This window comes from Catharus ustulatus, chromosome 22, assembly GCF_009819885.2.
Source record: "Catharus ustulatus isolate bCatUst1 chromosome 22, bCatUst1.pri.v2, whole genome shotgun sequence".
Classification (NCBI taxonomy): domain Eukaryota; kingdom Metazoa; phylum Chordata; class Aves; order Passeriformes; family Turdidae; genus Catharus; species Catharus ustulatus.
Window position 1 is genome coordinate 5,040,252 of NC_046242.1, and position 15,345 is coordinate 5,055,596.

General features: G+C 45.2%; 1 protein-coding gene across 5 annotated transcripts in view; it reads left to right on the top strand.

The window, feature by feature from the left end:
• The window catches only part of MYO1C (myosin IC), a 50,905-nt gene that overhangs the window by 12,532 nt on the left and 23,028 nt on the right, over positions 1 to 15,345 (top strand). The window contains exon 1 of one of the 5 annotated variants that reach the window (XM_033078284.2): positions 9,653 to 9,758. The exons of the other annotated variants lie outside the window; for them this stretch is intronic. Coding sequence (XP_032934175.1) covers positions 9,741 to 9,758 — 18 coding nt within the window. The 5' untranslated portion in view covers positions 9,653 to 9,740. Of the gene's footprint in view, positions 1 to 9,652; positions 9,759 to 15,345 lie in introns of those variants that run through there. 5 annotated transcript variants of the gene reach the window in all.

Sequence of the window (15,345 nt, forward strand, 5' to 3'; positions counted from 1 at the left end):
AACTCTGCTTGCTGACTCCCAGTCTCATACCTGCAATTCTCACTTTTTAGAGCCAAGACAAATACCTCATTTCTCCTGGACCTGAGCAAACAACTTAGTGACTTGGTATGAAAAATAAACAGGGAATGCACCCCTTTCCTGTCTCTGAGGATTGCCAGTCCTCATCTCCTGCTGGAGGACAGGTGGCATTTCTGTTAATGTCACAACTGTCAATTCCTTCAGGATTTCTTGTCTCAGCTGGGGCTCACAGCCCAGAAGAAGGTTTTGTTTACAAAGGGTCCTGAGGAAGATTGCTGGGCCTGTTGTGTCAGCCTCAGCAGGGTTTGTGCAGTTTTGCAGCCATCAAATGCAGGATTAGGAGTAAATCAGAGAAAGAAAAAGGGTTTGGACCTAACCACAGCTGGGGAATGAATGTTTCCATTCTCTGCAGACACCCTGTTTATCCAGATGTGCAGCATGCATTCCTGAGAACCACAAAGGGATGGACTCCTTCACTGTTCTTTGGTGCCTCTGTTTCTGATTAAACTGATGTCTCTGATAATGCAGAAAGTTTTGGAAATGCAGAGAACAGGACTGTGTAGTTCTCCTTAGGAGGGAATTGAAACTGCCTTGGAGATGCAGGCCAATAATTTATGTGTTTTTTAACATCAGTATCATCACTGCTTCTTTTACATAAAAAAAATAAATCTTGATTTAAGGCAGTTTTGATGCAATAGGAATGTCAGTTTTTAAACTCTTGAAAAACAGTATTCTGAATTGTTTGAGTGCAAGCTGAGGCAGGTGGATGTGGGATACCCTTCTGAAATAATGGCTGCATTTTCCAGGAATACTGACAGCAACTCATCATTCCCTGTGGATGTTGGGCGATGCTAAATCTATTTTGGGACAGAAAAGATTCACCAAAGCATTAAAGCCTGCTCACCACAGGCTCCTTGGGGCGCTGGCAGAGCACTCAGAGGAGATGACCTCACACAATACCCTTCATCTGGTGGCTTTTCCCCTGGTTTTCAGCAGGAGCAGGGCAGGCAGGGGAAAGGGAAGCAGCTCAGACATCAGCTGCAATATCATCTGCTGAGCTCAGTGCCAGCCCTGACACCCTGCCAGGGCCAGCCTCACTGCCTGCTCCTCTCCTGTCTGCCTTGAAACTGCTCAGCCCTTCCTCTGAGCACAATTCCTGCAGCTCACCCACTGCTCTTATTTTGGGTTCATGATCCAAAGCTTTCCTTAAACTTTTCTTAGGGAGCTTGTGGCATCATAATCAGTGTAAAGTGCTCTTTGTTCCCTTACAAAGAAGGGCTTGAAAGAAGTTCAGTCTTGTGTGTCACTAATAGTTTTATTAGAACTTATTTATAACTTTTCACTGCCCCAAAATAACTGCCTGCCTTAGGCCAACAAAGTCAGTTTGGAACAGAGGAGACAGAGACAAAAAAAACCCCAAAAAACTGTAGTGGTGGAAATACAAATCGTGCCTGTAAACTCTTCACTTATAAATCATGAAGTTAAAAACTGCTCCACTTGTTTGAATGTCCAAAGCATCCAAAACTTAACTGGGGAGTTTGGAGTTTGCTACAGAACTGCTGGATTTGCTTTAAAGGAGGATCACACCCAGAAGGAAAATAAGAACTTGTCACTCCCAGGTGTCACCCAACACTTGCAGGTTGCTGATTTGGCTTTTTTTCCCTAAGGAACCTGTGGCAATGCCATGGCATTTGTACATTGAATGGATGTATTATTGTACAACCTATGGCAACTGTACATTGCAAAATGTGCAGTTTTGTGCTATTGCAGTTGTACCAATGCAAAATGTTGCTCATAGCAACAACCCATATTTTGGGTACAAATGGTGCTGATGTCATAGATATCACACTGATATAAACATCTTTATCCTACTATAAACTGTCCTTACAAAGGGATTTTGCTGTTCCAGTAACAGTAGAGAGGAGTAGGGTTAGTTATTTGTTGGGGCATCACTCATATGCAAACTATTTTATTAAAAAATCCAAATTTAAGCAAATATGTTCCATATGTGAGCCTCTCTCCTGTGCTTTTCAGGAAAATTTTAGTAGTTTGACCTTTATTCTTCTGATTTTGGAAGCTTGAATATATTCATAAAATCTAGATATTACCTGTGCTCCAATCTCCACATAACAGAAGAGTTCATGGCTTTGAAAACAAATTAGGAATTTCATGATAGCTTTATTCAAGCTTTATGAAAAAACTTCATGCTGCCTTAAAAGAAACAATTTCATTTGGCTCTTTTGGAGGGAGGTATTTCCTTTTTAAACTGTTTTCCACAGTGCCAGTGATCTGATTTTGGGTGTGGTTTGTTTTAATGTAAAGCTGCCTTGGTGAAAGTTGTCAGTTAGAAGAGGACAGGAGAGGTCAGTGAGGTTCAGTTGTTTCCTATAAAGCAGTCTGATATAGTAGATAAACTTGGTATTTGGATTTCTGTAAAATGTTGTGTGTTGGCACAGTTAAGAATGATGTCTTTCAGGTAGCCTTCCTTAGGTCTCAGATTTACTACTAAAGAAAATAAAACAACTTAAACTTTCTGTTTTAGTGCTGGCAGTTCTAAACAGTTCCTGTATTTAGAGAAGAATTTTGCAGTCACTGGGGCACAGGGGAGGTTTGGGATCCTGTCAATACAACATTAATAGGGGTGGATGAACTCTGCTTGCAGACTCCCAGCCTCATACCTGTGATTCTTCTCACTTTTTAGAGCCAAGACAAATATCTTATTTCTCCTGGACTTGACTCTGAAACTGAACAAACAACTTAGTGCCTGCATCCTTGGAGCTGGTATGAAAAATAAACAGGGAATACAACAGTGTTAGGGTCCAGCCTTACAGCTGAGGCTTTGTACTGACTCAAATCCACAGGGAGCTCCTTCCCAAAAATATTTTTATCCAAATTTAACATCCAGATACCACTGACCACAAACCATACCAGCAGAGGCCATCTTGCTGAATTGCTTTATAATTGTTACGGAGCAAATATTACATGAGAAAAGAGGCATAAGAGCATTTAAAATAAGAGCTTTTTTTGTAGCTGTTTTTCTCTGAGTCATAGCCACTTGTATTTCCCAGCTCTGAAAAACCTGCCTGCTGCCTGCACTCCTTCTCCCCCTTGCTGTGTAGTCAAGGATATGAAGTATTTAACAGGACAAAAATTAAAGGTCAGTCTAAAAATCCTCAGAAATCAAGATGTCCCTAGAGATAAAGCCCAACATGGAACATCCTCTTGGCACAGAGCTTTGAGTGCACACCCTGTTCTGGCCAGGTGTTGTGGGGACAAGCAGCTGCTGAGACCCTGGTGACACTGGAGGAGTCCTGTGGAACAGTGCAGGGAATTGGGAATAATTGGGAATATCAGCCAGGTTTTCATGGGGACTGTGAAGCTCCTGATGCTGTGATGTGGAGAGAGCTTTGTTGTCAAACTCTAATTTCTCATCAATGACTCACAGGGGTGGCCTGGGTTGGTTTTTTGGGGGGGTTTTTTCTAGGGCTTTCTTTTTAAAGGTTTTTTTTTTTTTTAATTTGCTGTGGCAAACTCAGCCCTGCAGCTCAAGGAGGTCTCACCAGCTGACAGGAAAATGTTGGCTGGGATTTGGCCTCACATTTCCCTGGAAGCTGTGTCATTCTGCAGAGAAGAGACATAGGATGTGGCAGGGCAACAGATCGAGAATTGTTTGTACATTTTGTCACAAACATCTCTTGCTGTCAGGGAGGAAAAAAAACCAACAAAACACCAAAACTCTGAGTGATAAATCTGTCAAGCAATTTATATTGTACTCATTTCCGTGGCAGTGTTTGCTCAGCAGAGCTGCCCTGCAGTGGGAGCTCCTGACTTTATCCAAAGACCAAGCAGGGATGGAAAGAAGCCCCTTGATGGGAATCACAGGGAAACCTTCCAGTGCCATCACTTCACCCAAATCTGTGAGCATTTGTATAAGAAGGAGGAAAATCCATCCTTTAAGGGGCCTGCAGGTTTGGTGTGTGCTGGAGGGGCGAGGTGTGGGTTGGAGCTGCAGCTCTCCAGCAGTGCCTCTGCTCAGACCATTGGCCTGGGAGACATTAATCCTGCAAAAATGATCTTAAATGGTGCCCAATGGCTTTGCTGTTTAAAGATGAGTAAGAGAAGTGTCCAGTTCATGAAACATTTGTGCTCTGTGGATCTGCAGCCCAGGAAGGGCAAAGGGGAGCTCTCAGCATCTCACCCTCTGCATCAGCACTGCCCACGTTGTGCTTTAGGATTGTGGTTTGTTCCTGCCCTTTCCCAATCACAGACCTGCTCAGCTTTGCTTTACAAGTGTTATTTTGTGGATTTAAAAGTCTGTTCTATCTTTTTCCTGCCACAGAGAAGGACATTGCAGGAGGACATACAGCTGTAATTTGTGCACTGAGTTGCTGTTTTTGGCTGTAGGACAGACCCTGCCCAGGCTGAGCTCTGTCCCTCTCTGTGGAGAGCAGCCCTGCATGTGCTGCCTTCCCCTGGTGTGTCCCTCTCAGGATTCCTGTCCATCCTTCTCCTCCAGACTGCAAACAGTTTAGTGCTGATCTGGCCTTATATAGTCATTTCCTATTATTAGAAACGTTTCCTTGGGATCTTGCTCAGGGAGTAGCAGAGGGAAATCCTGTTTCCTTCATCCAGCTTGCAGGCAAAGCACCAGTGCTCACTCTTTCCTTATCTCGAGTGGATGGAACACAGAGTTTTTGTTGTGATCTGCTTTCCAGCCTTAAGCCCTTTCTAACACTGAGCCTCTTTTCAGAAATGCAGGAAAAGGAACGTGAAGGAATAGGAACTGTCAGTCAGCAGTGTCAGCTGTAAAGTTTTGTCTGCAGCCTGTACATTTTTCATCACTCAGGTTTAGTCCTTGCTTTGGAAAACCAACTCTGTTCAGTGCTGGTGTGAAAAAAAGCGTGCTAGGGTATTTCACCTGAGAGTGTCAGGGATGGGCAGACAGCCAGTGGCTGTGTTAAAAAAGAGGAACAGCTTTAAATTAAGGAAGGAGAAGTTTTTGTTCTGCGTGCGACAACGTGTTTTTAAAGGCGAGACTCATCACTGGAAGCACAGAGATATGCACAGGCTTTGAACACTTAATTTTTCCCGTGAAAACATTTTTTCCCCTTAAAAGGAAGCTGTAGGTCCTGCCACTGGGAGTGACTGTTTGGAAAGTCAGTCGGGAGGAATGCACATCAGCTGAACTGAGTCAGGCTGTTTGTGTTCCCAGCTCCCTGCGAACCCCATCCCTGCCACGGCGCTGCAGGGGACGGTGTCAGAGCAGGCACAGGGAATTTGCTGCATTTAAACTTGGTTGTTGGAGTCAGTGCAGCAGTTGCTGTTGGGATCTGAGTGTGTTTGTAAAATCAGGGGAACCCTGACAGCGAGCGGGAGCGGCCACGGGCGTGAGACAAACTGGCAGCACGTTAAGGGCATCTGGTAATTATAAAGTGGGACTTTGTTCTGATGGCCACTGTCAAAGCCAACCAACCATTTCTGTTTCACTGCTTCAGCAGAAAGCAGCAACAAGGAAAATTTATCTTAATTTGTTAGATTAACCCAGTTTCTGTTTTCGCTCACGTCATAGACCCAGAATGATTGTGTGTGTGCAGGAGCCAGAACTAAATACAAGCCCGTCATATGTGCTTTTTAATCCATCACCAGGGGCATCAAAACAGGGAACAGCACTGGCAGACAAAGTGTAGGAATCCAAGGAGACGTGTGAATCTCCATTTTTTGAAATATTCTTTTTTTTTTGTATTTATTTGTGAAAGACTGAGCTTGGGAAAAAAGAAGTTTGGTGTTCTCACTGATGAAGCTTTCCTGGAACAAACAAAACCAGTATTGACAGTTCTAGGCGTTACAAAGCATAAATTAGAATCCAAAATAATGATCTAAATATTCTTTGTCTTCTGGTTTTTGAACCCTTTTGGCCACACCTCACTATTTTTAAGATTTTGTCTTTTGTAACCCTGCAAACACCTTCACACAGAATCGGGGAATTCAGTCAACTTTTGATGCCATGAAGTTTGCAGTAAAATGAAGGAGCTTTCACCATCTTGAGGCACCTTTTGAGTGAGTATGAGGAGCTTTTGGTTTAACCTCTCTAGGTGTGCACTTTCATACCTGAGCAGGAATGTTGTGTCTCCAGGGGCCAATGCCCTGTGTTCAAACCTCTGCTCCTGACTTGTTTGGAGCACTCATGAGAGAGGAAGAGGAGGTGCTTTAATCCAAAAACTGGATTAAAAGAGGCAATTCTTAACAGAACTAATAATGTAAGGAGGAGGTTTTGTCTTTTTATCAAACCTGTTACAATATTTAGCATTGGCTCTTTGGCAGGGTGTTGATTTATCCTTATCCTGCAGTCAGATTTCATCCTCTGTTGGATGTTTTTCCTAAGCAGTGGGACAAATGTCCCTCAGAACCTTCAGTTTCTGCTGTAGGGTGTTTTAGGAACGTGAGGCTTTTTAATCAGTTTTAGATCAGGATGATCTGGACAGCAGGACACATGTGACAGGTTAAAGACATTTCTATTTTTTGATTAAGATGTTCCTCTGACCTGTCAGAGGAAGGGCTCTCAAATTCCTGGCCTGTTTAGGGTGGTTTCTTTCCCATGGTATTTTTGCCAAGTGCTTTCTAATTATGGAATGTATCTTATTCTGTAGTTTTTTGCAAGGCAGAAATAACGAATATTATAAAACTCCAGAAAGAACTCACTCACTGAGAGATGAACTTGACACCTTTTGGAATAACACAGACACGATCCACGCTGACTTTTGAGCAGCATAAACCCAAGGCAGCATCTCATAGCTCCAGATTTACGTTTTGCAGTGGAATCTGCACTGCAGAGGGGAGCACTGATGGTGTTTTCATGGGGCCAAACTTTATTTTTTCAGCAGAGCCAGCGCTTGTGGGTGCAGCTTAGCGAGTCCCGCTGGGCCCTGCCTGTCGGAGCAGGGCTGACAGGAAAGGTTTCCAGTCCCCTTGCTTTGAATGTGAAATTGTATGCAGGGAATCAGCTGCTTATCTGCAACCAGCAGAGCAATCCCAGTGCTCTAATCCAGGGTTTAAATGAGTCACTTCTAACTGGTGAGGCCTGGAAAACTTGATTCATCCCTCGGCCTGTGGTTGCCTGTTGGAGTGGCCCCGACCTTGCCAGCCATCCTCAGCAGAAATCACAGACAAGGGCTGGGCTCTGCTGCTGCAGAGGAACAGTCTGCTTTTATCACCTTCATCATCCAGGATCAAGATCTTACAAAGTAAAATTATCTCTGCTTTCCAACTTCTTTTTTTTCCCCTCCTAATTTAGGCTAACCCGCAAGCATTTCAGATGTTGGGCAGTAGTTTGACTGCAAATAAAGAGCATTTTGAGTAAAGCTCTTTCCAGTGAATAAATAAATAAAAGGGTTCTCCTGCATGAAAAAACCAAGGGGAATGTGTAAAATATGTACTTCTAAGTGTTATATATTCTTCTCTTATGTGGCATTTTCAGTAATGAGATGTGATCTGAGAAGTGTTAGGAGGTGTAAACTAAGGAAAAGGTGAGGTCTGCTAATACTTAGAATTGTAACAGAATATGTTTGATGGCAATTAGACTGGTTTGAGGAGTGCTGGTGGAGCACTGACATTCTCCTGAAGAATTAGAGCTGCCAGGCCACAGCTTTAATTATGCTTGGAAAACTCCTGGCTCAGGGCTCACTGTTGTGTTTCAGTAATAGCTAATGTAGCTCAGTTTGGGAAATGGAGTTTTTATCACCTTTGGTCTTACCTGTGCACAGGAGAGGGGCTTGGAGGAGTGTCCCTTTCCTTCAGTGCCAAAAGCTAAAAAAGCTGAGCCCTGCTCTGAGCCACATCCTGAGGCTGCTGCTGTTAAAAATTCACCCAAGTGAGATAAGAACCGAGTGACAGTCCTGCCAAACAGAGCTGTGCAAGAACCACAGATAATGTTCAAAATGGAGTCTGAGAGGAGCTGTGGCACTGCAGGGCTCCCAGCAGCCAGGCTCCATCCCAAGTGCTCCATCCCAAATCCTTGGCACGTTCTGTGGCATCCACCCCAGTCAGGATCTCTGGGATCGCTGCCTTGGGCAGAGTTAATGAGAGGGGAGTGCTGCACCCAACCACTGACAACATCTGCCTGTGTTTGCTTTTAAATAGCTCCTCTCTGAGGGGGTTGAAGCTTTTTAGCTTTTTGCTTCAAATCTTTGATTGACTTTACCCTTCCTGTAGCAGAATTTGTGAGGGATTCATTTTGATAAAAAGGGAAAAAACCAAAACAAACAAAAAACCCTTTAAGCAGAGCTGAGTGCAGACAGTGCCAGTCATGAAACATCAGCAGCTGAGCTTGGGAATCATTCCATGGCTCTGCATGTTCCATGATCAGAGAATCTGCTTGACAACTCACAGTATGAATTGCCTGAAACACCTGAGGGGTGGCATCCTCTCTAACAGATTTATATCTTTATTTGCACTACCTATAACTCCTTTTAGGATAGATGCACAGTTCAAGTCTATTGAGGAAAAAAATAATTAATAAAATCATAGAATAATTTTTAGATTGGAAAGAATTTGTGGAGATCTCTGGTCCAACCTCACTTCCAGGCAGGACCAATTTAGTTGCTCAGACATTGTGTGGTTGAATTTTAAATATCTCCAAGGATGGAGTTTCACAACTTTCTGGGACCCCTGTTCCAGTATTTGACAGCACTCAGTGGGAAAAAATTTCCCAATAACTCATTGGAATTTCCCTTCTTCCAGATTGTGCTCATTATCTCTTATTCTTTCACTTTCCCCTAATGCTAGGGAAGGCTGTGCAGTGTTTTTGTCACAATGCCCTTCTCTCAGGCAGGTGGGAAACAAGGTGGGGTTTTCACACTCTTGGTGTAGCTGTGGTCAGAAATAATTCTGTGTGAGTCCAGAACCCTGATGAGCTCAGAGACAGCAAAATGTTCAGTTTGTGTTGGCAAGGGCTGGGGACTGAGGGCAGCAGTGCCTTCACTGTGTGCTGTAGAAGGCTCTTTCTTGCTAGTGCAGGTGATTTTGTAATAGGACCTCAGAACTTCCAGGGGAAGTGGGTGTTTGATGCTGGATGGCTCCAGAGGAATCTGGAATAAAATACTGCTGAGCCAGCTTGGACAGGGCTCGGTGGAACTGGAAATAGGTGAAACTTAATGTCCTTTCCAACCCAAACCGTTCTGTGATTCTAAACCCTTGTGAAGGCAGACTTCATCCAACCCTGGACTCTTTCTGGGTCTCTGATTTTCTGAGGAGGTGATTGCAAGTGTGATCCAGGTTGGGATTGTGTGTTTGGGGTGAGGTTTGCAGAGCCCTGTCCACGCTGCCATTCCAGGACAATAACTCAGTGTCCCAGAGCTCATCTCTTCCTGTCTGATGGTTGTGGTTTGTGTGCTGGGCTCTGCCCCAGCTTTTCCAGCACTGGGATTACTTTTCTTTCCGTTTTTCCTGTCATTGGGCAGCAGGAACTCCACAGGCAGAGCGCAGCTGATTTCCCTGGGACTGCCTCTCCTTGGGAGGAGAATTCTCCTTCTCCTTGGAAAACGCCCTCTCCAGATGCTCCAGTAGGAGCTGGTGGGAGGGAGGGAGTTCTGACTGCACTGAAAATGCCATGAAAAAAAAAAAAATTTAAAAAAAAAAGGCACTGACAGCAGAGAGAAGTTGTCCTGAGATTGCTGCTTTTTGCAGCGGCGTAAGCGAAGGCTCTGCAGGGGCTGCGGGAGGCAGAGATGAAGTTCAGAGGCGGGGTAAGGTTCATTTAAATCCTTTCTTTAACTCCTTGGTTTGACTCCTGAAAGCTCTGCAGCTTTCCCATGCGAGGCTGGTCTCAGAAGAGGAGAGGAGAAACATTTTCAGGGTTTCAGCAGGAAGGGGAAATGCTTTCAGAAGGATTCTTTCATGGGAAGGTTATGTGAAAAGGGGTGAAATCAGCTGAAAACCCAGGGAATTGCTGTTTGGAGGGAAAGCCAAGCTGGGAGTTGAGAAAGAAGGAGGAGAAGGGGAAAGCTGAGCTCTGATTCAGGAGGGGAGAAAGGGTGGAGCTTGCATTTGGATGTGAAGGGACCATCCTGGAGCTGGGCTTTGCTGCTGTCCTTCCCAGGGCTTCTTCCCATTCCTGCCATCCTAGGGAAGGGCAGAAGGAGGATTCACCTGCTCGAGGATCCACCTCCACTCAGCTCCTCCAGCCTGTTCTAGTTCAGGAAAACCTGTCCCATGTCTCAGCAGCTGCCAGAATGCCTGGCCCTGCATCCTTCATGGGACAGCCCTGAGTTTGGGAAAAGGAATTGCTGACACAGCACTGAGAGGAGTGGAGATATTACCTGGGAAAAGAGATGAGGAGGAGAGGAGGGAAAAAAAATAACAATACCACAGAGAACATAGAGTTCCTTTTTCTGAGTTGTAGCATGGGAATAGGGACACTGAGTTAAGCTAGAAGTTGCCAAAGAGATGCAAAGATTATTTTCATACAATGAATAATTGGGCAGCGGAATTCACTGAGTCTGGAAGATGTTGAGGTCAAGAATGAGGGAGTGTTTTAAAAAAGTGTGTGGGCTTTTGCTTGGATAAGAATGTTCAAGGCTTTAATTGGAAAAGTGACCAAATTTAGGAAGATAAGGATTGAAAAGTCACTTCTGTAGATTCAAGCAATTCTCTGTTAAAGAAGAGCTGGCAAGGGGCTGGTGTATCCCATAGCTGCTCAGTCCAGATCCTTGCCTGTTTTCCCAAATACTCTGGTGCTGACACTGAGAAAGTGATGAAGGAAAGGGGGCAGAGCTTTTGGGGGACCTGTGGGAACACCCCAGAGTGTTTGTGCTGGGGCACAGCTGCAGAAGGGGTGGCAGTGCAGGGTGACAGTGGCAGCGTGACAGCACAGGAGGGTCTGGGCTGTGCTGGTGGCAGTGCAGGGTGACAGTGGCAGGGTGACAGCACAGGAGGGGTGGCAGTGCAGGGTGACAGTGGCAGGGTGACAGCAGAGGAGGGTCTGGGCTGTGCCTGCTGCTCTGTGAGGAGCTGAGGGTGTGGAAGTGCCCTTGGCACAGCCCAGGAATGCTCTGGAGTCCTCTTTGGAAAGTTTGAGTGTCTCAGAGACATGCTGGTGGCAGAGGGGTGTGGATGCAGTGGGACAGCAACAGGGCAGTGCACAGGGAATGGGGCACAGGCAGCTCTGCCTGTTCATGGCTGAGCTTCTGCCGCCCCTCACCACAGCAAAACTCACTGCAAGGGCCAGCAGGATGGCATTTCACCTTTTTTTTAATGCCTTTTTTAATCTGCTTGTCCTCTGAAGCTGCTGTGGGATGCCCAGACCTGTGGGCACAGGTCTGCTCACAACATCTTTGAACCAGCAGCAGCTTGTGCCATCTGTTCAGGAGCAAAAATGTCAGCTCCCTAAATATAGAAATTCTGTGTATTTACTTTTCCAACCCTGGTTTGCCTTGTTCATTTTTCTTAGTGCTCTTTTATATTTAGCCTGTTGATTGAAATATCATTACCCCTCTTAAGGGTAAACATTTTTCCTGTCCTTCAAATCAGTTCTTACAACTGCCTTTTCACTGCTAATTGCTGATTTCCTTACTCATCCCCCACAAGTAAAATCTGGAGGGTATTATTATGTTATAAATATTGAACAAATAATATCACCTACTTATTATTTCAATTTATCCCTAATCAAAGTGTGGAAAACTTAAAAATAATTACAAGAATTAGTCAAGGATGTAGCATTTCCATCTCTTTCATATATATATTTTTTTTAAATAGTGTATTCTGGAATTCCATCCTTCCATCTGGTTAGGATGGGAAGTATCAGAGGGACAACCAAGTTCTGAGTTCCCTGACTCCAGACATTCCATTGCTGCTGATGTATTGGTCTAAAAGAAGCAGGAATAAAAAGTAATTATAAGAAATGGTCCTTGAGTGGCAGCTGCAAGTTCAGGTTGTTCCCTTTAATTCTGCCAGTCTGGGTCACCAGAGTTGTTACCTGGTTTGATCCCAGCCCACCTGACAACTCTGATTTTCCCAAGTTGTCTTTTGGGAAATGGCTTAATTGGCCTTACATAATTAAAAGCAAAATATAAAACATTTCCTTTTCTTATTTAATTTTTTTTTATCTAAACAAGCCAAATACATGTCTTATCAATTATTCTCTCAGCTCAGGTGGCTTCAGAAGGGGCACCCAAATCCACGTGGGATTTTTATGGGAGACACAGAGCTCAGGGAACCTTCTTCCCATCCAGCTGTTGGCTGACAGAGCTGTGTCCAGGATGAGCAGCTGATTTTCAGTGTGGCAGGAGGGAGGAGGATCCTGGGTGCCTGCACTTCAGTCTGTCAGGGATTTGCTGGCACAATCCCTGATTCTGGTCCACTTCCATCGTATTCATGATTTTTTTTTTTCTCCGTGCAGAAGGAAAGAGGAGCTTTCCCACTCTGCACCTTGGGAATTGAGGCTGTGGATACAACAGTTGATTTTTGTCTGCTCTGCTGTCTGGCCCACATTGTGTCCAAGCCCTTTCCCAGGCTGTAGAATGAAACAGAAATCAAAGGAATTTTTTTTCTTTCCTGCAGCTTTGGCATGACAGTGAAGAATGTCCAACTATCCACGAGATAAATGTTTTTCAGCTGCCACCCCCCCACAAGAAGTTTGTTCTTGGTTCAGGCTTGCATTGTCTTCCAGAATCTAATCTGAATTTCCCTTCCCACTCACATTTGGTTCTGGCCTGTTCTTCCGTTCCCGGCTTTGTAACTATTTCTGGAGCCTGCAGATCAATCATCTTGCACTTGATACCAAGATAAAGGTGCCTGCCTCTTCCTGGGGCTGCTCCAGGGAGTCTCCTGGGTGCATAGAACCCAATCTGTAAAAATACCTTGCCAGGAGAAAATATTGCAAGATATGTTTTTAGGTGCTGTAACAGAAATTCTGTTTGTGTTGTGACTTTTTGCTGTGGAATTTCCCTGCTCCATACAAAACCATCCACTTTGAGAATTCCAGGTGTTTTCTCATGGAAAGGAGTGGGAAGTTGCTGGTGCTGCCTGTTCCCTCAGTGTGCCTGGAATTGAGTTTTAAACCATTCCAGCACCTCTGTGGGAACACCAAGCCTGGGATGAGTCCATGCTGGGTTCCATGGCCATGGAGCAGCTGCTGGACAAACCAGGGGGAGTTTCTTGCTCTGCTCACATCAGCCCTGTGCTCATGGCAGAGCTGCCCTCCCATCTTCCAGCCCAAATCCCCCAAAATGCTCAACCTGGCTGCCTCAAACCCTTTGGATTTTGCTGCACAGTGCAAAAGGTCCTGTTTTTCATTTCTGAGGTGTGTTAGTTCTCCATGTCCTAAGCAGAGGAAAAACTTTATCATGCTTTGGCATTAAACAGAGTTTAAAGGAAAAATATGTGCTTGCACCTTCACAGTCCCATGTCAGCGATTTCCCAGTTCAGTTTAGGAAACTCCTTGGTTCAGTCTTGAGTGGTTTTGTACTCCCAGGAGCTTGGAGGTATTTTCTGGTCTTGTTGACTCTTGTTTGAACACAAAGAAAAGCTGGAACCCCAGCCAATGTAAACCTGGCTCTGCAGGCTGCATTCAGCAACCAATTTACACCAGTGGAAAGTCTTTCCCAAAATTGAATCCCAGGGCAGAAAAAGCCATGTGGAAGCAGTGCTGTGGTGGTGATTGCACTGGCCTGGTCCCCACCATTCCAGAGGGACTTTTCCCTTCCTGGCCTCGAGCCACTGTTGTGCTCACAGCTCTGGAGAAGGCATTGAAAGCAGAGAGTGGGTTAAAGTGTGGGAATGGATCGTGGGGTGGCAGAAGTCACTCTGGGCACTCTGGAGAGGGGTGACCCTCAGGACAGGGTCCAGCAGGGATGGAAGGGGACACTGGGAAGGGCACAGGCACTGCTGAGCCCACAGCATCACATGGAGCTGCTTTTTGCCATTCCCTGTGTGCAACCTGTGCTGGGGCTGGCATTGGGTGCCCCCATCCCACAAAGCTCAGGATGCTCAGCCAGCTCCTCCTGCCCATCCCTGTAGGGATCCTATAAGGTGGATGTGGTGGAGCTGCCCTGAATAACTCAGTGTGCTCCCTTTTCTCCTTTCCCTGGCTCCAAAACCACCACATCTTTTTTCCTGGTCTGAGTTTTGCTGCTGGAGTAGCACTGGTTTGGTTTGGAGGTGTTACCTGGAGCAGGGAGGCAGCAAAGCCTGCAGCAGGGATTTGGTGCTGAGCTTTAGGTTAAACCTGGCCTGTCTCAGGTGGAAGTTTCCCCAGCATGTGAAGGCAGCAGGAGCTGAATCCTGGCTCTTCCCTGAGCCTGCTGGCTGTCCCTGTCCTTGGCTGTCGTCATGGCACGTGGGACCAGTGTGGGAAAATGACCTGGATTAAAACAATCAAAGAATCTGAGCTAGTTCTAATCCCTGCCAGACTTCCAGCCTGCTTTACTGCCCAAGTCCTGGGCCAGTGCAAACCTTTGGTTTTATGTTCTGCAAGCACAGTAATGGCACAGGCCATTAGTAAAGTCAACCCCAGCAGAAAAGAAAAATACCAAAAAATAATATTTTCAAAATTATTTTTCAAAAATCTGCATCTACAGTAAGACCATGACCACCAGTATCAGCAGTTTACAGTTTAAATAAGTTTTAATAACTGAACTGTTCATCACACCCTTTAAGCATTCAGGTTTTTATGAAAAGGATTAAATATTTCCTATATATCCAATTTGTTCCTAAGGTAAAGGAGCATGGCATACTTCTCAAAACAGCAATATCTTCATTATCAGACAAATCTTTTTTAGGGTGCAGCTGCACAGAGGCCCTTCCTCAGTGTCACAGCAGCTCCTCTGCCACTGTGCTCTCCTGGCAGCTTCCAGAAAATCTGATTTCCACAAGGAGGGCTCTGATCAGACCCTCACTGCCTGTGTCATCCCAGTTATCTGGAATGTTCCCCCTGCCACAGGGCTTTCCAAGCTGATCTCTTGCCTGGAGCAGAGGATGTTGTAAATGTATATCAGAGATGGATTGGCACAAAGAAATTCATCCCCTGCTGAGACAAGGGAGTCAGAGTTGTCCATAGATAACCTGCTTTAATGGTTAATTAGCTCCACTGTACCACACTGAAACCCCAGACTGGGTTTTCTAGCATTAATTTACAGCCACCAGATCTGGTGTCTGCCTGCTAACAGAAAATCACCAACATTTTGGTTGGTTTAATTTATTCAGTGCCTCACTGTCACACTCATCATTCAGCAGGAACATATGGTCATCACTGTGATTATTTTTTCTTAAGCAGTGTCTTCCCTCCCCACTTCCTTCCTCCTGCATGACTGTTCTGTTTCCATTTTGCAAAAAGGG